Source organism: Hippoglossus hippoglossus, chromosome 1 (assembly GCF_009819705.1).
Source record: "Hippoglossus hippoglossus isolate fHipHip1 chromosome 1, fHipHip1.pri, whole genome shotgun sequence".
Classification (NCBI taxonomy): Eukaryota; Metazoa; Chordata; class Actinopteri; order Pleuronectiformes; family Pleuronectidae; genus Hippoglossus; species Hippoglossus hippoglossus.
Genome location: NC_047151.1, coordinates 9544612 through 9567827, shown reverse-complemented (window position 1 = coordinate 9567827; position 23216 = coordinate 9544612). Strand labels below are relative to the sequence as shown.

General features: G+C 40.8%; 1 protein-coding gene across 1 annotated transcript in view; it reads right to left on the bottom strand.

The window, feature by feature from the left end:
- Window positions 1-5560: 5560 nt before the first annotated feature.
- LOC117771856 (cell death-inducing p53-target protein 1 homolog) overlaps window positions 5561-23216 on the bottom strand; it is a 30023-nt gene continuing 12367 nt past the window's right edge. Inside the window, exons 4-8 of the mRNA XM_034602681.1 lie at window positions 22780-22833; window positions 22073-22126; window positions 6127-6180; window positions 5840-5987; window positions 5561-5669 (exon numbers count right to left, since the gene is read on the bottom strand). Coding sequence (XP_034458572.1) covers window positions 5561-5669; window positions 5840-5987; window positions 6127-6180; window positions 22073-22126; window positions 22780-22833 — 419 coding nt within the window. The remainder of the gene's footprint in view (window positions 5670-5839; window positions 5988-6126; window positions 6181-22072; window positions 22127-22779; window positions 22834-23216) is intronic.

Here is a 23216-nt window from a genome sequence, read left to right as displayed (position 1 = left end):
AGCTCAGGAACATTTGTGTAGACAGGTTTGGCCCCTGTACAGACGTCCGTTTCATCATGGCTCTTTTTGGTCTTTGAGTTAAGACGATGTTAACTTCTGTTTCATTTACGTTTATAGACATGCAGGATGGTGTTACATGTGGGGCAGGATCTCCGGAGTTCAGTGCATGTGTGAAAGCAAGCCCCCTCAAAAGGATAAGCAGCATTGATGATAGATGGAAAATGACAAAGAAGAAAATTCCTGATGACTGGAAACCTGTATTTCTTATTTAATTCTACATAGTTGGACATGTTGGAGAAAGACACTCACCAGGCTGTACAGTCTGAGGTTGTTGTAGGGCGTATTGGTAACCAGGTTGGTGAACTGGATATGAGAAGAAGAGATTTAGCTTGAGAAAGGCTTAAAAACTAAATTTAACACAAGCTCCAACCAGATGGATTAAGAGGCCAGGAATAATTAAAGAAATAACAACTATATTAAAATAAACGAGAAGGTTAAGCAAGTTTCTGTGCAGAGCTTGGATGTTTCCCCCGTGTTTGGTGTTAGGTTTTCTCTGGGTGTTCAGGACGCGTCCCACAGTCCGAAGACTGGTAAAATTGGTAAAGATCAACTCTGAATTGACCAAAGGTATAAATGTGAGAGTGAATTGTTGTCTGTCTCTATATGTTGGTCTATTTGATAGGCTGGTGACTTGTGATAGGCTGGGGACCTCTTCAGGGTGTACCCCGCCGCACGCATGTCAGCTGGGATTGGCTCCAACATCCCCCGAAAGCCTCAAAAGGATAAGCGATATAGATATCCATCTAATCTACATGATCCAATTCTACATATTTTTACTTTTACTGGGAGACAGTTTGAGAGAGACACTCACCAGGCTGTACAGTCTGAGGTTGTTGTAGGGCGTATTGGAAACCAGGTTGGGCAACTGGATATGGGAAGAAGACATTTAGCTTGACAAAGGCTTAAAAAGAAAATTAAACACAAGTCCTACCACATGAATTAAGATGGCAAGAATAAATCAAGAAATAAGAATGGCATTATAATAAAAGAGAAAAATAAGCAAGAGAAATGACAAAGATTAAAGGTTGTGATGTCTTACCAGGAAAGCCAATAGGCTGAGGAGGGACTTCCAAAGAGGCTGCCATGTCATAGTCTGCAGGGAAAGCTGCAGGCACATGTTTCACTGTATGGGTAGGTCCCCTGTCGTCATTCATGATGCCTGTTTAACAGACTAGGGGAAAAAAGCTTATAAGGCAGAGGTAGAGCACATACCAATGCCCAACAGTCCCTTTAAATTCAGCCAAGCTGCACCAAATTTCACACAATCAGACATATCAGTTCCCTAAATGTGCCTTTTTTTCAACATCGCATTGTTAAAAAAGTGAAAAAGATTCCTTGATGTGCCCCCTGATTTGGAACCACCCCAGATTCCAAAGGGTTCCTCCCTGACTTATATCACATTCTTCCACCAAGGTTCAATTGTTTTTGTGTGAAGTTGCTTACAAAAAAACATACTAACCGACAAGCTAGAATGGCATACAGTGAAGCACATACCTCCTTCAAGGCCCAACAGTCCCTGTAAAATCTATCAGGCTGCACCAAATACACACTTATAGAAATCAGTCCCCTAAATATATAGGGAACAATTCTGGGAAACCAGTGAAAATGTAAAAAGAAAAGCCAGAAATCCCCAATGTTAAAGAAAGTGATTCCTAGATCCGCCCCCTGATTTGGATCTGTACCAAAGTTTGATGGGTTCCTCCCTTACCCATACTGCATCCTTCCACTTAGTTTCCATTCAGAAGTTTTCGTGTGATATTGTTTACAGACAACAAACAAACCTAACCTCAGGCAGAGGCAATAAAGTAAAAAAGGAACCTAGAGGATGTTTTTTTTATGTATTATTCAAAATGTCTTCAAATGATCCACTGTTCTCTCCCAAGGAAGGAAAGTGACACTTAGTGTTTAAGATGTTGGGATTTGGGTCCAGACTTAAAGCTTGAGGCACCACTCTTTTTGCACAATTTCTTCCCTTGCAGAGTGAAAACCTGCGAAATTATATATCGCAGGTAAGAATTAAACAAACAAATGCTACCACACTGACTCTGTGCAAGGAAGCAGGTTTGGTGAGATAACATTTTTTACATTGTAAAGGAACAGTTTCGATTGAGCTCCTTGGTGTTACCCTTGAAAGCTCCATAGCTTTTCTAGTTTCACATTCTACAATAGAGTCCCAGTAGAGCTTCTCTGTAGGTTAATTATTTTATTTGTCCCACTGTTTACCAGAGACACAATTAATGCAAATGGAAAAGGAATGTTTTGTATTCGAGGATGTCCAAAGTATCCACAAACAAGTCATTGCTATGTATCTGTATATCATGTAAAATCCGGGATTATATGCAGAGGAGGGTAGGCTGATTGAATTTAGGTAACAGAAATACTTTATTAGCTTGAGTTATAAACACAACAGACCTTTTTCAACAAATTTCGTTAATTCCGACAATACCAGGGGGCCTGAAAATAGCTCACCAAAATTGAATGCGGCCATTTTTTATGTCGTAATCAGCGTGATTTTCCTGCAGCAGAATAGTTAAAAGGGCCAAAGGAGGTCACAGCAAAAGGGATGGTTAAAAAAAGAAAACAAACAAAATACTAAGGCACACAGAAAATAAACCTCTGCCAATTTCCAACAGTGTCATTAAGAAAACAAGCTGCTATATGCACCAAATTGCACACACTCATAGATTTCAGTCCCCTAAATATGCCAGAGTTCTGTCAGAATCTATTGGAATTGTAAAACTAAAAAAGTCAAACCGAATTTCCTGGATCCCAAGTCCGTATCTGGGCCAAAATTGAATTGGTTCTTTCTTGGCCCATAAGCCATCCTGCAGTTTCATGAGAATCCTTTCAAGATTGTTTGAATAATTGTCTGTAAAATAATCTCTGTTGTGTTGTTTGCAGAACAAATTCTCTCTTTGCTTGTTTTCTATATTTGTAGAGCATTTCTGTATGTTGTGTGTTTGTGTTGTAAAACAGGCAAATGTGTTTTTTTACAGTAATGTTGTAACTGTGTCCATGGGCTTGGGTGGACTTGTTTGTTTGTCAGAAGGGTTACACAAAAACTAAGGGAGGCATTTTTATCACTACCCTTCAATTTGCGAGATAATGTTTTTTTTGTATTTCACATATTTCTTAAAGAATAACTCATTTACTTTGATGAAGAAATCAGGCATGTTTAGTGGACAGATATTTATGTGTGTTTGTGTGTGTGTGTGTGTGTGTGTGTGTGTGTGTGTGTGTGTAAGTGGGTGTGTGTGTAAGGGGGTGTGTGTGTAAGTGGGTGTGGATTCAAATAAAAATGCAGACTTGGCAGTTGTAAATGTGGTTTGATAAGTGGACTGGTGTTGGTATGTAGTTTACATGCTAGATGATGTTCAAGCTCTGGAATTTTCCGTGAACACTGTTGCTTTCAGTATTCCCGTCATGTTCATTTGCTCTGTCGATATCTATCACGATTGATGATTCAAAGTCTTATTAAGTTCAGTGAATAAATAAAGGTTAAAATTGCCCCATAACCCTTGTGTTGTCCCTGCTTCCCCCGGCTGTTGGCCCCCTCACATAGCCCACCCCATATTAGGACACACACGTAGGGCAATAGACAAGTGAGCAGCCCTTGCAGATGTATTTGTTACACCCGCGGCACACGGTGTGAGTTTTACAGTCCTTTTTCCTGGGGCATATCTGACACCTCTTCCTCTTACTCGCCCCGAGCGGGGCAGCTGCTAGGGCTATGGAGGAGGCCGGACGCTCGGGTCGAGCGTCGTAGTCAAGAGCTCTCTGTGCGGCGGCGGCGGCGGCTTTTACAGCCTTCACAACCGCGGCGGACACTTCCGTGCGGGGGATGCACTCCCTTCGTGCGATGAACGGAGTCACGAGAGCCTTTCCCAGCTACTCGAGGAACACCCTCCGCTTGTTCCGCTTGCCCGGCATCCAGTCTGGGTTGATCTCTCTCCATATCACGAAGGTGTTGTAGGAAGAGACGTTGAGAAGGTTGTGAAAGACGACCAGGGGCCAGTGCGCGGTCATCCTCCTGCAGCTGTACGTTCCGATCACCTTGTCTAGGTTGTCCACGCCACCTTTGTTGCAGTTGTAGTCCAGGACGATGACCGGTTTCTCGTCCTCGCGGTCGCTGATGTCGGCCTCAGGGTGCCGTGTGCTCAGGAGCACCACATTCCTGTTTTTCTTTGGGATGTAGGACACCAGAGTGGCGGTGGGCGTGAATGCGAACTTGGATGAGAACACCTCTCTTCCCTTGACCGCGAGCAGCCCGGTCGGGAGCTCGGGCTTGTTCTTCCGAACTGTGCCGACCACGGTGAGCTTCCTCTCCAGGAACTGCCGCGCGAGTTCGTAGGAGGTGAAGTAATTGTCGCACGCGACGTTACGACCGTGCAGTCCCTCCGTTACATCGAGCACTACCCGCATCCCCATGGGCACCCACATCGCTCAGGACCTCTCCTGGATGGATAACACCACTGCAGCAGTGAAGAAGGCACTGCAGCGCCTCTTCTTCCTGAGGATCCTCAGGAAAAACAACCTGCCGGAGAAGCTGCTGGTGTCCTTCTATCACGGCTCCATCGGGAGTGTGCTGACGTACTGCATCTCTGTGTGGTTCACTGGATGCTCAGCAGCAGACAGGACAGAGGGGGATCACCGGCGGCCCACTGCCCTCTCTGGAGGTCTTATTCAGGTCTCGCTGCCGCAGCAGAGCAGCCAACATCCTGAAGGACCCCTTCACCTCTGGACATCGTCTGTTTGACCTGCTGCCCTCTGGCAGACGCTTCAGGTCAATCAAATCACGGACACACACTGAAAAACAGCTTCTACCCCGCAGCCATAAGAGAACTGAACTCTGCTAAAAACTGACACACGGACTGTTTGGGACCGGAAATATTCACAATGTTTACTGATGTTTACATCCACAGCAATGCACCTTGTGTACATATACTAAATTTACTATGCTGCGAAAATATCTGCTGTACTGTTTTTAAATTTAAATTTCACTTCTTTTTTTACCTCATACATACACTATTATTATTATTATTATTATTATTATTATATTATTATATAAATGGAGATAAGCCCACATTTCCATTTTCAGCATTCTTTGTATACATTGTCATAAATCTGTATAGCTGCCTTTCTTTGTAATTTATAGGCAAAACACTGATATTGTAGATAGAAGATGGAAATATTCTTCTCCCTTACTCCTCTAGTAAATTATAACATGATTATAAATTATTTTGCTTCAGGATTTACTAATGAGACTTAGAAATAAATGGTACCTTTCAGTAATAAAGTCGAGACCAAGAATGAAAGTTACATTACAGTGAAGATTTATTGGTTATTTGGTATAAGCAGTTATATGAGTTATTACACCCTCATTAAGATGATTCTCAATTATTTTATAATGTCAATGTTTCTTATCTTGGTAGTGTCCCACAAATTATGACTTTGTTCATGTTGAAATATCTTTTCAACTTTTTGGGTTGTGATTATAGAGTTAAGATGTGCGTTTGTAGACATGCAGGGTGGTGTGACACACGGGGCAGGAGTGCTCCACATCCTTCATGGAATCCATACAGAAGGGGAAGACACATAAAGGCCAGAGCCTGGAGGGGAGGAAAGTCAAAATAATACTTGATTACTCAGCTCTATATATTTGTGTGTGTGTGTGTGTGTGTGTGTGTGTGTGTGTGTGTGTGTGTGTGTGTGTGTGTGTGTGTGTGTGTGTGTGTGTGTGTGTGTGTGTGTGTGTGTGTGTGTTGGGGTCTGTACTCACAGTTTGATTCCAAGTATCCCACAGGCCTGCCACACGAGCATACCACTTTTGTACTTGACTTCACTGAGAACAGTGGTTTGGCATTTAGGACACATTATCTCTCCTGGAGCATCAGTTGGCAGTTGCTGCACCATCACCACCTGATTCACTGTGAGTAGAAAAAAAACTAGTATTACTGACAATCACAATCCACATATTCCCCTAGACTAGTCACTGAACATGAACCTGTTAGAGTGCCAGGCAGTGTACAGTGTATACTTGTGAGACAGTTGGAGAGAGACACCTACCAGGCTGTACGATCTGAGGCTGTTGTTGGGAGTACTGGTATCCAGGTTGTTGAACTGTATATGAGAAGACATTATCAGACTTTTCACTTGAGAAAGGCTTAAAAAACATTCACTAACAAGGACCTTCCCCTAACTATATGTGAATTAAAGATTTGAATGGAAATTTATAAATTGACACTGAGGGGAAATTAAGGGATGTTGAGGTGAAGAAACATCTCATAGGCTGGTCTGGGAGGATGCACAGGTGAGGGATGAAAGGATGAAGGGATGGGGTAGGGATGAAAGGATGCGTGTAGGGATGAGGGAGGGAGGATGCAGGAATGAGGGTAGGGATGAGGGAAGAGAGGATGAAGGGATGACTTCAGGAAGGCTCTCTATGTTTGCATCATTTCTCCTCTCCAGTGTGAAAATCTGCAAATCAAGTTTTTCAACAGCAAGCCAACACTGAATAAACAGTCACTAACTCTATGCAGGCGAGCAGGTTGGGTGGGATTACATGTTTACATCGTAATGGAACAGGTTTTATAGTTACACTTTCGACAACAATAGAACTCTTGTATGACCACCTACTCTCTCATTCATCTCATTACTCATCTTAATTATCTTGCTGTACCTATTCATTATTCTCATTTTATTACAACTTCAGCTTGTAATAGTATGACTTTTATCTCATTAAATGATGACTCGATTCTTGTCATATTGACTTTCTTATCAATTACAACTTTATCCTTTGCTCTCCCTCCTATGGCTGTAATAGTCCATCATAACCTCAAGATCCCTTCTCTATGTACATGTATAGGTTTAGTTTGCATTCATCACAGACGGTTACTGTGAACTTGTGTCTCTGGCAGTCTATAGAGCTCAGAATAAATGAAAGTACTGAGTACTGAGCTACTGAGTCATATTTTAGATTTCGAAGAACAGAAGCATATGAATACGTAAATCACTAAGATGTCAGGTTCTGTTGGCATGTAGTTCTTTTTTTTATCCAAATCTTAGCTGTTCCCATCTGTATGTTTTAGGGATGCACCAATATGGAAATTCTTGGCCGATACCGATATTTAAAAAAACAATCTAGCCAATAGCCGATACCGATATTTGTTTATTACTTGAATAATATGAAAAACAGAAAAAGTGACAAGTGTAACTTTAGATGCCATGGATGGACATAGACACCTATTCAGCCAAACATTTAACAGTATCACCAGGCCTACTCAAGACATCATCTCAACTGTAAACAGATGCTTGCAATGCAGCCTTACAAAACACTAGCATAAACCCTTAGGGAATGCCATATAAATTCAAGTCAAGATGCAGTGCTACTACTAGCCTGCTGTGCAACACAACACAATAGGAGGCTCTGATTACAACAAATAAAATAAAAATATTTTTCGATGGAAACTGCCTGCCATACAACTACCTACTCAATGACAAAAAAGAAATCCCACACAGCCGACGCTGCCGACATTGTCTCTGCTGTTTGTATGTAGTACCTGTTGCGCATGTGCACACCGGACCCGCATTTCTCCGCGCCGGTCAGCCCGCGATTCTCCGCTTGTTGTATGTAACTCGTTCAATGTCGGGTGTCGTAGGTAAATGACGTATTCACCAAGCAAGCCTTTAGCCCCCCCCCTCTCTCTTTTTATCTATATGACTGCTTGTGTGGCTGTAGTGGATGGGCAGAGGGGGACATTTAATTATGTGATTGGGAAAATTGGGAAAATTAAAACTCCAGGACAACAGAAGGGGAATACAAAGTATGGGATGCATATTTGATCATTTATATCACATAAAATATGTCATTTATATCGTTTAAAATCATTTTTCAGTCTGTTTCCTGGCGCGATACGCTCGCTCGCACGCCGAAACCATCGGTGAAGGGCGCTGGCGCGGCGCGGCGCATCGCAGCCCATGTGAACCGCACAAAGGTTTAACAGGGGGGGGGGGTGGGAGGCGCCTGGCTTTCCTTGGGGCTGCGCTGCGCGGCGCGGCGCTTCAGCGCCCGGTGTAAACCCGGCGTCAGTGTACCATAATCTGGATGCCAGATTGGCAGGCTGCAGAAAACATACCAATGAACATCGGCCAATGTTATCGGTGAAAGTCAAGTTTATTACCGATACGCCGATGGCAGTAAACGAGGCGAATATCGGCCGCTACCGATATACGGCCGATACATCGGTGCACCACTAGTATGTTTTATTGATATATTGTTGCTTACCTTGATACCTTGGGTGCGAGAGAGCCTGGCACTGTTCCTTCCATGATGAAAGAGAGATAAAATGCCAATCACCACTGTAGTGTGTACGGAGGGAGGTGGAGCAACACCGGGAAAAAGGTAGACCTAGGTGAAGATCACCTGTTTTGTCTTATCTGGAGAGTTTCAACATATCACTCTGTAGTACGACTCCTACACAATCACCATTTGTTTAACATTTCCAACTCTTTTATGGTATTAAATGGTTTCATTTATTATCTGTATTTTATATGACAATATTCAATAACCAAATTCTTAAAAACATGTATTGATTCCAAACTCTTTTGTTTTAACAGCGGAAACTGTGAGAAAGATCTCATGTGTGATATCTTTGCAGAGATCATATGAACAAATATTGAGTGCGACAAGAAGTTACATGTCGGAACAAAAAATGCTATAGACTATACTAAAGATTATTAAAGGTTTAAAATGCAACATTAAACCTCGACCTTTATAAAAGAAATACTGCACTTGTGTGGGATGTACTGAGTATGTTGTGAATTGAAAATGCAAATTTGTGTGCTTATTTTCAAGTTCGTAAAATGAATGCAGCGCCTCTTCTTCCTGAGGATCCTCAGGAAAAACAACCTGCTGGAGAAGCTGCTGGTGTCCTTCTATCACGGCTCCATCGGGAGTGTGCTGACGTACTGCATCTCTGTGTGGTTCACTGGATGCTCAGCAGCGGACAGGACAGAGGGGGATCACCGGCGGCCCACTGCCCTCTCTGGAGGTCTTATTCAGGTCTCGCTGCCGCAGCAGAGCAGCCAACATCCTGAAGGACCCCTTCACCTCTGGACATCGTCTGTTTGACCTGCTGCCCTCTGGCAGACGCTTCAGGTCAATCAAATCACGGACACACACTGAAAAACAGCTTCTACCCCGCAGCCATAAGAGAACTGAACTCTGCTAAAAACTGACACACGGACTGTTTGGGACCGGAAATATTCACAATGTTTACTGATGTTTACATCCACAGCAATGCACCTTCTGTACATATACTAAATTTACTATGCTGCGAAAATATCTGCTGTACTGTTTTTAAATTTAAATTTCACTTCTTCTTTTACCTCATACATACACTATTATTATTATTATTAGGGCCCGAGCACCGAACAGTGGGAGGCCCTATTGAAATTGTAAGGATTACTAGGGCTACGTTGTAGCACTAACGGGCCCGAGCACAGGCATTTTCAAGCCTGTTGCGGTTAGTGGAGAGAGCGATCAATGACCAAGCGCACGTGTCCGCGTTACATGCGTTTTGCACACTGCGGCAAGGACAAATGCTTCACTTCCTGCGTCCGTCACGTGTTGTCAATCCTTGCCTGCTAATTGCTCATTACGGTCCACGCTATCAATTGCACATCACACTGTGAACATTTTATGTAAATTGAATGATAGTTGTAAAACAAAGCGTACTTCCTGTTGCCAGTAGGTGGCGCCAGCACTATTATTACATACAGACTAATAGATCTGTTCAAGTAGGGGCTCTGATGTAGCGTGAGCAATTTTGTGTCAATTGGACAATGTTACAACAACTTAATTTTCACACTGATCAGTAGGTAGCGCTATGACCCTGAACTAATATTAATATAAGGATGTGTTCAGGTCAGGATTGTGATCATAGGTCAGTAGTTCGGAGCCGGTTGGATAATGCAGAGTGGATTTACAAAGTACTTCCTGTTTCATGGCGAATCAGTAGATGGCGCTATGACACTGAGGAAATATTGACACAGAGCTGTTCAGGCTTGGTCTCTGATCATGAGACATCAGTTTGGCGGTGATAGGTAGTTTGAGGGAGATAGACCCATGAACACGAAAGTTACAGCAATTCCGTGTGTCACAGCGAGTCGATGAACTTTAACGCCACGCCATTAATATGGCGTTTGACGAAAAGTCACAGTAATCTTATGCCTACATTATCAATGTCTTGAGACCCTTTTGACATAGGTTTGACATGGCTGCGGTCAGTAGATGAGGAGGAATACTTCCAAGTGTAAGACATGCAAAAAACAAGACATTTCCTGTTGCCACCAGGGGGCGCTGTGTTTTTAGGTCATGATTTCTGTGTAGATGTCATCAGGCCGGGACTTTTGTCTTACATGTCTGGTTTGGACTCGATTCGACCAAATATGTCCGAGATACAGAACCTCGTGTTTTGATGGCGTGTAATCAAACTTTGACGCCACGCCATGGTCACACCGTGTGATGAAAAATCGATCTTTGAGGTAGTTTTCATCTCCATCTTGTTGTGATGACACGCACCTCCATATGAAGTTGATCTGATGAAAGCCCTGGGACAAGTACATCAAAGTAAAAATGTGGAAAATGGCCAATATGGCCACTAAAGTCAAAATGGCGGGCTTCCTGTTGCTTTTTTCCAATTGCACCTCGGACCTTTTTTGTTTGTCTGGTCATGATACACCTGGGCTACGATTTTTGTGAAGATCGGTGAAAGCTAACTGAGGGGCTTTTCCTTAGATGGCGCTGTTGAGCCATTTTTCCACGCCCATTTCAAATTACTCCAGAATACAATTACCTTTTGGGGTTTTGAATTCTCCGCAAACTTTGGTAACAATTTGAGCATGTCTAGGCCCTGAAAAAGCCCCAAAAGGGAAATACAAATCCTTCGAAATACAATAGGGCCTCCCACAAAAATCGTAGCCCAGGTGTATCATGACCAGACAAAAAAAAAAGTCTAGAGGTGTAATGTCACTCAAACTACATTTGTGTAACAACAGCCCCCCCCCCCCCCCCCCCCCCCTGCAGACATTCAGATGGTTTTCGATAGGGACATGTGTCTCTTCATAACAAACAAATAAGTCTCTTGGATAGATATGCTAGACAAAACAGGAAGCCCGCCATTTTGACTTTTTGGCCATTTTAGACATTTTTACTTTGATGAACTTGTCGTAGGGGTTTCATCAGATCAACTTCATATTGAGATGAGTGTCATCTCAACAAGATGGAGATATAAACTACCTTGAATTTAAATTTGATTACACGCCATCAAAACACAAGGTTGTGTATCTCGTTTTTATTGTAACTTTACGTGTTTATTTTTATTAAAAAAAATTTCATACATTTTATGTTTTTTTATTTTAGGATTCTAAATATTCAAATTTTATAATATTTAAGTGCAGATAAAGACGGCTACAATAATTTTATAGTTTTACCTTGGACCAAAATGAACGTGTTTTTCAGCTTGAATTTAATTTAACTTAAAACACAGTTAAAAGGAGCTTTGACAAATAGATTAAACATAAAAAACACCATTAAATATTTGATGTTACTAGTTATATTGAAATATTAAATAATTTTATGCTTGTTTTTGTACAAATCCATTGTGAAATCTTGCTGCTTAAAATACTCCTGCACAAATTTTTATTACGCACAAACATAATATTTCTACGTCTGTTTAATACACACACTCAAAAAATGTGAGGTTCAACCAATTTGTGAAAGTTTTTTCATAAACACAAGATATGTTTGACCTTAATTAGTTCCAAGAGTATTCAGACTTTTTTTTTGCCGTTTTCAAGTTCAACTATCGTTTGTTTTTTATGTCTCAATTAAATGATTTTTATTTGAACAACTTTATCTACAAACTTTTAGAAATAATTTCCTATAAGTTCTGCATCTACACGTCTGACCCACAGATGTGAAGTGAAGCGTTCATGACACATTAAGTTAATTATAATTTCTAACTGTTGCATGTGACCACATCAACGATATGGAAGATTCTCATCTTTAATTCAGTTTGAGTAAAAATAAAAATATATAATATATATAATATATGTGTTTATAAAATATAAATAAGATCTGATAAAAATTATGTGTTAAAAAAATTCTTCTGCCTCGGGAGAGGCAGAAAACTGCAAATTACAACACAATATCAGAAGACTCCTTGACAGTTTGTGTGCATGTCTGTGTGTGCGTGCGTGTCTGTGTGTGGGTTTAAGATTCAACATAAACTACATCACATGTGACTTATTTAATTGTGACACACAATAGTATATAATATATTTTATTCCATTTTAAATGAACATTTACATTTTGCAACAATGAAAAGAATCGGACGTAATAAATTTCTCGTCTCGTATCTTTGAAATGATTCTTGTGTAAACGTGACAGAAAATCACCTTTTGACTCATACAAGGGTTTTGATTTGATTTGTGAAGAACCACAAACATCAGAGACTTTAACTTTTCACATTTAGCTGCAGTCACAAAGAGCTCAGGTCACTTTCTCATGCTTTAATATTTGATTATTAACTCACTCATGTGCACTAATGTAAAATTATGACTTTAAATCTTTGACGTGGAAATAAAATTTGTAAAAATCCTTTATCCATTGAGAAATATCTCACTTTTTTATTTTTCTTGTAATAATGTTGTTTCTTTTACTGCATATGCATCCAAACATTTAATTACACTTAATATCAAACAACAGATATTAAAGTTTAACCACAGACTGTCAATGATCTTACCTGAGCTGTTTGAAGTGTCCCTCATGTCCTGAAGTCGTCCTCTTGTCTCTGAGGTCGAGATCTGAGGATCAGACCTTTTAAAAACAAACCTTCACCACCATGAAGCAGCTCAGTGTAACCTCGCTGTGCCCCCGTACCTGTGGGCACACAAACACATGCACGCACGCACACACGCACGCACACACACACACACACACACACACACACACACACACACACACACACACACACACACACACACACACACACTGATGGGTTATCATCGTCAGATTTCTGTATCTAATAAATTGCTTCCTGGGATTTTGAATTTACCATCACATTTTTATCCCACATACGTTTGTACCTTCTTAACAAGAGAAAGAAATCGGATCACGACCTCAAATCCAAATCAACCTAAAATCAAGTCAAACGTTTAGAACCAGGATTTAATCACCTGGTTTATAAAATGCCTGAAAAATAGAAAAATGTATTTATTCATTTGTAAATATTGTTTCTTTTGATTGTATTTCATTTTTGAGTGTTTTGTGGGTTGGGCCTGGTCTACATTAGTGCAGATGTTTCTTCGACCTGTAAATTTCCCCTGATTTTTATTTTTTTTCCCGTCTCTTTATTGAAGCGTGTGATCTTTCCTATTGATTATTGATTTAATGATATCTCGTGTGTGTGTGTGTGTGTGTGTGTGTGTGTGTGTGTGTGTGTGTGTGTGTGTGTGTGTGTGTGTGTGTGTGTGTGTGTGTGTGTGTGTGTGTGTTTCACCCCTGTGCTCCGGGCTCTGCTCAGTTAAAGGTGACGAGCATCAAACCACAGTGATCTCGTGTTGTGCTCCAGATGTTGAGATGTGCTCTGGTTGTTCTGAGCTGTTTGTGTTGATCCGCTTTGTGGTTTTCTTCAACCACAGAAGTCGACCCTCCCTGTTTGTTTGTTCACGATGTGAAACTAGAGTCCGACTCTTCAACCCGAGCACAGGCTCAACAGGCAGCGGCTCTTTGGCTTCACCTTCTTTCTGTTTTCGTCGATCTGTGTGTTCACGTCTGAATTTCACCTTTTGTTGTGAAGTTGTTTTTCCGACTTCATTGTGTTTGTGAGCTTCGAAGTTGAAATGTGTTAAAAACATGTTCAGAGCATTTAAACAACAGCTTGACTCGTCTTTACAGGATTTACATTATAATGGAGCAAAGAGAGGATGTGACAGTAATTTAAAGCGTTAATCATAAATCTGTGTTCTATAAAAACGGTTTCAGGAGCTTGAACAAAGTTTGCCAATGACAGAAAGTAACAAGTTCACATTAGAAACTTCAGAGCTGATTGTAAAATCACGTTAATTGTTTTATAAGTGATGACGTTTGAATCTCACGCACCAACGTTTTGCGGATAAATTGTCACTTGTTTGGTGTTTTTATTCTATTGTGTGTCTGTTACGTTTTAATCATGTTCATCATGTCTGTGTGTTTGTGTGTGTGGGGTCAGTCCAGGTTTTACTCACGTTGTGGGGACCGCAAATCTGTTTACACACTCACATTATGAGGACTTGTCTTCTTTGTGGGGACAAAAAAAATCAAGTCCCCCCCCATCACATTTTAAGGTGAAGACATGTTTTAAGATTCGGTTTAATTTAAGGTGTGTGTGTGCGTGTGCGTGCGTGCGTGTGTGCGCGTGCATGCGTGTGTGTGTGTGCGCGTGCGTGCGTGTGTGTGTGTTGAAATCAGACTCCAGCCTGTCAGTGTTGAACAGAGTATTGTGAGATGTTGTTGTGTTTTTATCTTTCGTGCTGCACCAGCTTCCTGATTCCGGCTCCTGTGTGTGTGTGTGTGTGTGTGTGTGTGTGTGTGTGTGTGTGTGTGTGTGTGTGCGTGTGTGTGTGCGTGCGTGCGTGCGTGTGCGTGTGTGTGTGTGTGTGTGTTTTTTCAAATTTGTTTCAAACATTCAGTTGGATTCACGGATGAAGTGATTAGAATTTGGTGGTGAAAGGTCGAAGGTCACAGTGACCTCACAAAAATGTTTTGGCCTCTTGAGCATATCTCAAATCTGCCTTTAGGGAATCGTCAAGTTTTGACCAGTTGTCCCTTAGATCAATTAGATTTAGATTTTGTTTTTCTCTTCACATGTACGGTCATGGTTCGATTCCCCTCCCTGCCACATCCTCTTTCGTACTGTGGGCCTGTTTATCTCTCAGGGACATCACACACACACACACACACACACACACACACACACACACACACACACACACACACACACACACACACACACACAAACTGAGCAGAGCCAAGCTAAAGAGGGTTGGGCTTCTTCCTCATGAACCCACTCTGCTCGGAGTCTTCATCGTGACACCTCAGGTCACACACCAGCCTCGCAGGTTCCCCACCGCCGTTCCACCATGATCCTGTACCTGCTCTGTCCTCTTCTGATCGCAGGTACGTACCTGACTTCACCTTTCATTTTGATTTTTAAACATTGGTTTAAGTTGAACTCTTCTTTTGGGATTTCCTGTTGTTTTTTTCTTTTGTTTCCTGCATGTTTCCATGAGCGTCCATTGTTCTCGGAGTCAGTGCAATTGATGGAGGAAAAACACAGACAGGTCATTTCAGAGACTGGAGAGAGTCTCTTTTAAAATGTGTTGAAATCTGTGTTCGCAGGTATTAAATCACAAACTGTCAACGTGACGGTGGAAGAGCGGAGCAGAGCCGACGGTAAAACGTCGAATTTTTCATCTCTCGTCTACAAGTTATCATCATTCTCTGTTAATTCATCCTATTAACTCTCAGTTATTCGATCTATTAAATGTCAGATGATTATAAAATGTTGATGCTTCTGTTCGTCAGGAACAAGATTTGAATCCATCGTCATTAAAGAAAATGTTTTAGAACAGATCCTGGAGTTTTAGCTACTATTAAAAATTATAATTTAATCAAATAATCATTTAACAAAGTTGTTGCTTAGATGATTTTCAGTTACTCATATTAATATCTACGGCTGCACGTAAGGATTATTTTCATTATTGACCTTTTGAGTCAAGAGGTGACATATTCAAACGTCATGTGATAAAATGATCAGGTTACAGTGACAAAGAAAGAAATTCAGAAACTGAAATCTGTTACGTTTTGTTATAACTTTTACTCAATCATCTTTACTCCATTTGTAAGATTTTAACACGTCAGTAATATTTTATGCTCATTGTGCTGAAACATTTTTATTTTATTATTTTAAAACTTTATCAGGATTCTTGCAATTTTCTCCTTTTTGTGAAATCACATAGGATTGAATTTAAAACCTTTTCCACAGTCACACTGGAGGAAAAAGCTGCAGTGACTTGAAAGTGACATTTATTTAAAGATGTGTGACGCTGATCTTTATCTCTAATGTGTGTTCGTTAATGTGAGAAGTGCTTTTCAGTTCAGGGATGTCGATTTGTCTGGATCACAGGTTTCTGCAACAGGCTTCTACGACTGGTTAAAGTTGAAGGAAACTACAAAGATTCAAAATTGCACAACAGAATTCACAGATTGGTGGAATTTGTGTTTTTTCGTTATGATCTCGGCATCAACAACTATTCAATTAATCCAAAAATCACCTCAGCTCCATCCTCGTTCATCGGTTGTTTGTACGAATTCTCCTCTTATTGATATAATTGATGATCATTTATTAGTCAAACATGAATATTTGTTTTTCCTGCAGAAAATGTGCCGTCCAGTTTGTACCAAGAGGAGGAGGGTCTCATTGAGGAGGAACTGGAAAATAACAACCAGATGTTTATCAGAGAGGATGATGGTGAGGAAAAGGGAACTTTATCATTTCCTTTATGAAACTAAATGTGACAGGTGTGTGTTAGTTCGTGTGTGTTGTGTTTGTGCAGAGATGTTTCAGGACCAGGACACGACGTCTCCTCACAGAGATCACTGTGATCACGCCCTGCTGGTCCTCGCCAGTCACAGCTACTGTGGAGAACCTTTTCACAACGAAATGTTCACCATCAGCTCAGAAAACTGGTGCCACCAGGAGCACATCAGCAGGTACTACACGCGGATCTTCGCTAGAATTACACGTCTTTGTTTTTACGTCGCTGTTTGTTCGCTTTGTTGCTACCTTAGATTTTTTATTTTACACCTTTATTTCCTTGTTGTGCTTTAAAAACAAGTTCATATCAAGGTTTTACTGTTTTAATTGTCATCCCACACACAACAATTACTTTAAAACGATAGAAATATAAAGCTGTAAAAAGCAGAGTGTGTGTGAAAGTCTGTAACGACTGTGGAAATGTCCGTCACCGAGTCTGAGGCGGTCTTTCTTGATTCGTTATTTGTTTTTTAAAGAAAGAAAAATCCTTAAGGTGACGACGTCAGACTGCTTATTTTATTAATAATAATAATAATAACAATAATAATAATAATAATAAACCTTTATAGCACAATTCATGCATAAAATGGGAGATGAACTGCTTCACATAAAACATTTAGGATAAAAGAATGAAAACAAGGGAAATGGAATATTACCAGCAGACTAAGACGAGAGTAAACAAGATATAACCGTCACCAGGTAAAATTCACTATTGGCAACACCGCCCCCATGTGATTTCCAGTGGTACTGCTCCGTTTTGTCAGTTTCGTTTTTATTTCTGAATCGAACTCTGAGCATAAACAAGCCTTGAAGTTCCGACTGCTCCAGAGTTTTGTAAGTTGTTGAAAAACTCAACAACACTTAGTTCACAATGATACAAAACCCGATAAAGATTAAATTAGCTATTTGAGAAGTTGGAACCTGAGAGCGATGATGATTTTTCACTTGATAACTCATCATTTCTTCAACTCGTGTTTCCTGCGTCTGTTTCAGCCCGTACCGCAACCTCACGCTGTGTCTGGAGAAGATTTCGGACTTGGTCGACTGCTTATATCCAAACCAGGACACTGAAGACTTCTTCCTCTCCATCCACTCCCAGTACTTCCAGGACTGCAGCACTGAGAAGCTGGTGTTTGAGGACGCGCCGCACTGGGTGGCGATGGTCCTCACGCTCATCCCCGTCAGCATCATCCCCGTCCTCGTCTACCTGGTGGTTTGGAAGAGTAAAGTCCAAGAGTGAGACGGTTAGACGCCGACTCACAGAGAATCTGCTGTAAGTTTTTACTGAACGGAAACAATTCAATGAAACCTGGTTAAATAAACAGTTATTCTTTTAAAGTTTGGATGACGTTTTGGTCCCCGTGAAATGTGACGCTGTACACGGAGGCGCTGTCGTGTTGAAACAGGAAACAGGAAACACGAATTGATGCCCAAACCCTCTATTGTCTAAAGTATATATGTGTTGGAGCTTTGAGATTTTCCTTGTGCCTGAAAATACAGGATGAAATACATCGGCCCATTGATGCTGTTTATACAGATACTGCAGGTATGAGTGAAATACACTGAAATATAGTGAATAATTGTGTTTAAAATAGAAATTAAGTCTAGAATATGTTATAAATAGTGTTGATTTCATGATATGTACATAAATACATACAGAAACAGAATATATGTTGGAAGTATAAGGTTTTATAAAGGCTACATTATTTGTTGAAAAGTGTCTTGTAATGTTCCTCTTGTTATTCAGTTTAAAGTTTATTGCTTCATCCTCTCTTATTTTAAATTGTCGGCACCAGCATGACACATCAGAACTTCACGCTTTAAAAAAACTATATTCACACATTTGGAATCTGTGATCTGAGATGACACAGTGTGTACATCGTTGAAACAGGAGTAAAACATCTGAAAATAAATAACATTTAAACATTAACAATGAAATAATAAATCAGTCAACACATGTGCTGCACTATTAATAATAACCAAACATTACAATACAACACTCACAAAGTCACGAATAAGCATGTAAACTAATTGACTTTAAAGGGGACATAGCATGCCCATTTTACCACAAGTTGATATGGTTCCTTGGGGTCTTAATGAAATGTCTGTAACATACTTTGGTCAAAATACCACAAGGATCATTTAAAACAGCACCCTTTTTACCCTGTATAAAACAGCCCTCCACAGAGTGACCTGTTTTGAGTGCCTGTTCCTTTAAATGCTAATGAGCCAGCTCCCCCCTCCCCCCTCTCCCCCCATGATTTTAAACGATATAAATTACATATTTTATATGATATAAATTATCAAATATGCATCCCATACTTTGTATTCCCCTTCTGTTGTCCTGGAGTTTTAATTTTCCCAATCACATAATTAAATGTCCCCCTCTGCCCATCCACTACAAGCACACAAGCAGACAGACAGAGAGAGAAAGAGAGGTGGGGGGGGGGGCTATGAAGACCATCATTTACCCCCGAACCCCGACATTCAACGGGTACAACAACAAGCGGAGAAAGCAGAATCGCGGGCTGACCTTATATATACAGTCTATGGGGCTGACCAGCGGAGAAATGCTCGTCCTGTGTAAACAGCCAGGCGGCTGCGTGCTGGAGAACGGTGCTGCGCTGCCTCGCAGCGGCGCTGCCTCCGGTGTAAACCCGGCGTAACGAGTGTGGGGGGGGGCGGGGGGGATGAGGTGGGGGGTGGGTCAAGGCCATGTAGGGAGACTTCCAGTGCCTTGTTACGACACAAAACCCAGGAAGCTCAATCGAGTCACTCAAGCATGACGTTTCTGACTTAGAGGAACCATAACAAAACGCGCGAGTGTTTTTCCCCCAGAGTTTTTGGGTTGGTAGACATGCCAGATACCCACATTAACCTGTAGAAGCACTAACAAAGTGGAATTTGCATGCTATGTCCCCTTTAAGTGATGAAGTAGAATGATTACACGTGATCACCAGTTTGCTTTGCCTTGAGTTTGTATTTAAATGTTATTAAACAACTAATGAAGTTAACAGGTCAACTGTACAACACATTCCTCCACTACTGTGCTTCTGCATTATAAAGTGACTCAGTGAGGGAGGTGCAAAGACATGTAAAACCTTGAAGATGGAGGCAGGCATCAGCAAAATACTTCAAACTAATAAAATTCAATTGTTTGTATTTTTGTACCATGAGGCAGTGGTGATAGCTGTTGGCCTTCCAGTCTCGTGTTTTTAATGTGTGCTTATCAAGGGACTCAATTGGTCTTATGAGTCGTCATGCTTGCGTGTGACCAGCTCATGAAATAATATATTATGTGAGAGAAGATGATAGCATGTATGTTAGGTATGGTCTTATATGTCTGAAGTTACATATGTTTACTGTCATAGTACTGGCCATGCTTTTTGAAATTATAAGTTTGAATCTTGAATTATAGCAAAAATATTTCAAATCAGACACCACTCTGAGCTTTTCTCCTCGAACAAAGACATCAGTTTAGCGAGTGTATGTGGATTTCTGTGTAAAAAAAATAAATAAAAAGACTGTTTTGCTTACATATATATGTTTAGATGTTCCCCTTGTTTTTTTCCTCATATAAGTTCACAACCTTCATTGCTGTAGTATATCTTTGTTATCAGCACTGGGATGTACCAGGTAACCCATCTTTTAGACAACCCAAACTGCTATCATTTCTGCATTAACTGTTTTGATTAAATGGAGATAAGACCACATTTCCATTTTCAGCATTCTTTGTATACATTGTCATAAATCTGTATAGCTGCCTTTGTTTGTAATTTATAGGCAAAACACTGATATTGTAGATAGAAGATGGAAATATTCTTCTCCCTTACTCCTCTAGGTGGAACTGCAGGATTGATTCCAGTTTGACTTTTAAGCTGTGTTGAAGCCACAGACTGGAAACAAGATGGACATCATGACAGCTCCCCAAAACTGAAGCAAAAGCATATATTGCCCCCTGGTGGCTGACTGCAGTATAGGTCATAAACTCGCTTGTTCAAGTGTTACTTTATTCGATAAGTTTGGTTAAGATATGATAGAATTTATACAGGGTGAACTGTCGTGATTGACAGCTGAGAATGACTCGTGATTGGTTGAGTGTGTGTATTGGCGGGACCTAGATAGCTCGGCTTAATCTCCTAATCGCAGATTCTGGTTCTGGTCATCAGTGCTAGATGGCTTCATTTCTGTGTACTGGGAGGAAGGGGATAGGCATCATCCATCTTTATACACAGTCTGTGGTTGAACCTATCAAGTGGTAATACAATGTGAGTTTCATTGAAATATTAATGGCTGCTTTTATGGTGTAATTTCTATGTTTGATAAATACCACCTACAATGACAAAGCTATACTTTTGTACATTCTGCTAATTAATTGCTTCAAGAACTAATGAATTATAACATGATTATAAATTATTTTGCTTCAGGATTTGCTGATGAGACTTAGAAATAAATGGTACCTTTCAGTAATAAAGTCGAGACCAAGAATGTTCATCAATCATGTTGAAATATTTTCTCTTTAAGAAAATGAAATTAATTTAATATTATCAGAGAAAGGTGAATAATTAGATTTTACTTGCACATGCGATGAAATATCAAACTGGATTTAATTTAAAGAAATGCCTTCATTTATATTATATCGACACATCAGTCAGATCAAGTAAAGGAATATAATCATGGTAATTATATTTTTGACATTTTTCACATTACATTACATACAAAGGATGACACATTTAAATCATAAGAAGAAATTGTAGCCTGAATACCATATGTATACAGGGTAATTCACCAACAAGAATTATTACAGAAGTGAGCTCAGACAGGTTTGACTCCTATACAGATGTCTGTTTGATGATGGCTGTTTTTTTTAAATAAATTTGGTTGTGATTTTAGAGTTAAGACGACTCTGCTGTTTCATATGCGTTTGTAGACGTGCAGGACGGTGTGACACAGGGGGCAGGAGTGCTCCACATCCTTACAGGCATCCACAAAGAAGGGGATGAAACAGCCAGGCCAGCTGGAGGGGAGGAAAGTCAAAATAATACTTGATTACTCAGCCTTATATATATATGTGTGTGTGTGTGTGTGTGTGTACTCACAAGACGAGTCCAATTAACCCACAGATCAGCCACGCGAGCATACCATTTTTGTACTTGATATGACTGAGAACAGTGATTTGGCAGTGAGGACATATCATGTGTCCTGGAGCCTCAGTTGGTAGATTCTGCACCACAACCACCTGATTCACTGTGAGTAGAAAAAAACTAGTATTAGTGACAATCACAATCCACGTATTCACTGAACATGAACCTGTTAGAGTGCCAGGCAGTGTACAGTGTATACTTGTGAGACAGTTGGAGAGAGACACCTACCAGACTGTATGATCTGAGGCTGTTGTTGGGAGTACTGGTATCCAGGTTGTTGAACTGTATATGAGAAGACATTATCAGACTTTTCACTTGAGAAAGGCTTAAAAAACATTCACTAACAAGGACCTTGCCCCAACTATATGTGAATTAAAGATTTGAATGGAAATTTATAAATTGACACTGAGGGGAAATTAAGGGACGTTGAGGTGAAGATACATCTCATAGGCTGGTCTGGGAGGATGCACAGGTGAGGGATGAAAGGATGCGTGTAGGGATGAGGGAGGGAGGATGCAGGAATGAGGGTGGGGATGAGGGAAGGAGGGTGAAGGGATGAGGGAAGGTGGATCAATGGATGTGGGTCGGGGTCACCGTCTTTTTCTCTTCTCTTTCTCCACTGAAGGGAAAGGTTGTGTTGAAGAATCTTAGATAAGCAGCAGGTGATTGGTTGACCAGGTATATGTCGGATTGACAGGTGATAAGAGGCGAAGTTGAGGCGTGGCCCTGCTCCTGAGCCGCTAACTTCATTCAAACATTAAACACACACTCCTACCACATGGGTTAAGATGAGTAGAGAGTAGAGTAGAGTAGTAGTGAGTAGAAAAAAACTAGTATTAGTGACAATCACAATCCACATATTCACTGAACATGAACCTGTCAGAGTGCCAGACAGTAGATGTATACTTGTGAGACAGTTGGAGAGAGACACCTACCAGACTGTATGATCTGAGGCTGTTGTTGGGAGTACTGGTATCCAGGTTGTTGAACTGTATATGAGAAGACATTATCAGACTTTTCACTTGAGAAAGGCTTAAAAAACATTCACTAACAAGGACCATGCCCCAACTATATGTGAATTAAAGATTTGAATGGAAATTTATAAATTGACACTGAGGGACAATTAAGGGACGTTGAGGTGAAGATACATCTCATAGGCTGGTCTGGGAGGATGCACAGGTGAGGGATGAAAGGATGAAGGGATGGGGTAGGGATGAAAGTATGCGTGTAGGGATGAGGGAGGGAGGATGCAGGAATGAGGGTGGGGATGAGGGAAGGAGGGTGAAGGGATGAGGGAAGGTGGATCAATGGATGTGGGTCGGGGTCACCGTCTTTTTCTCTTCTCTTTCTCCACTGAAGGGAAAGGTTGTGT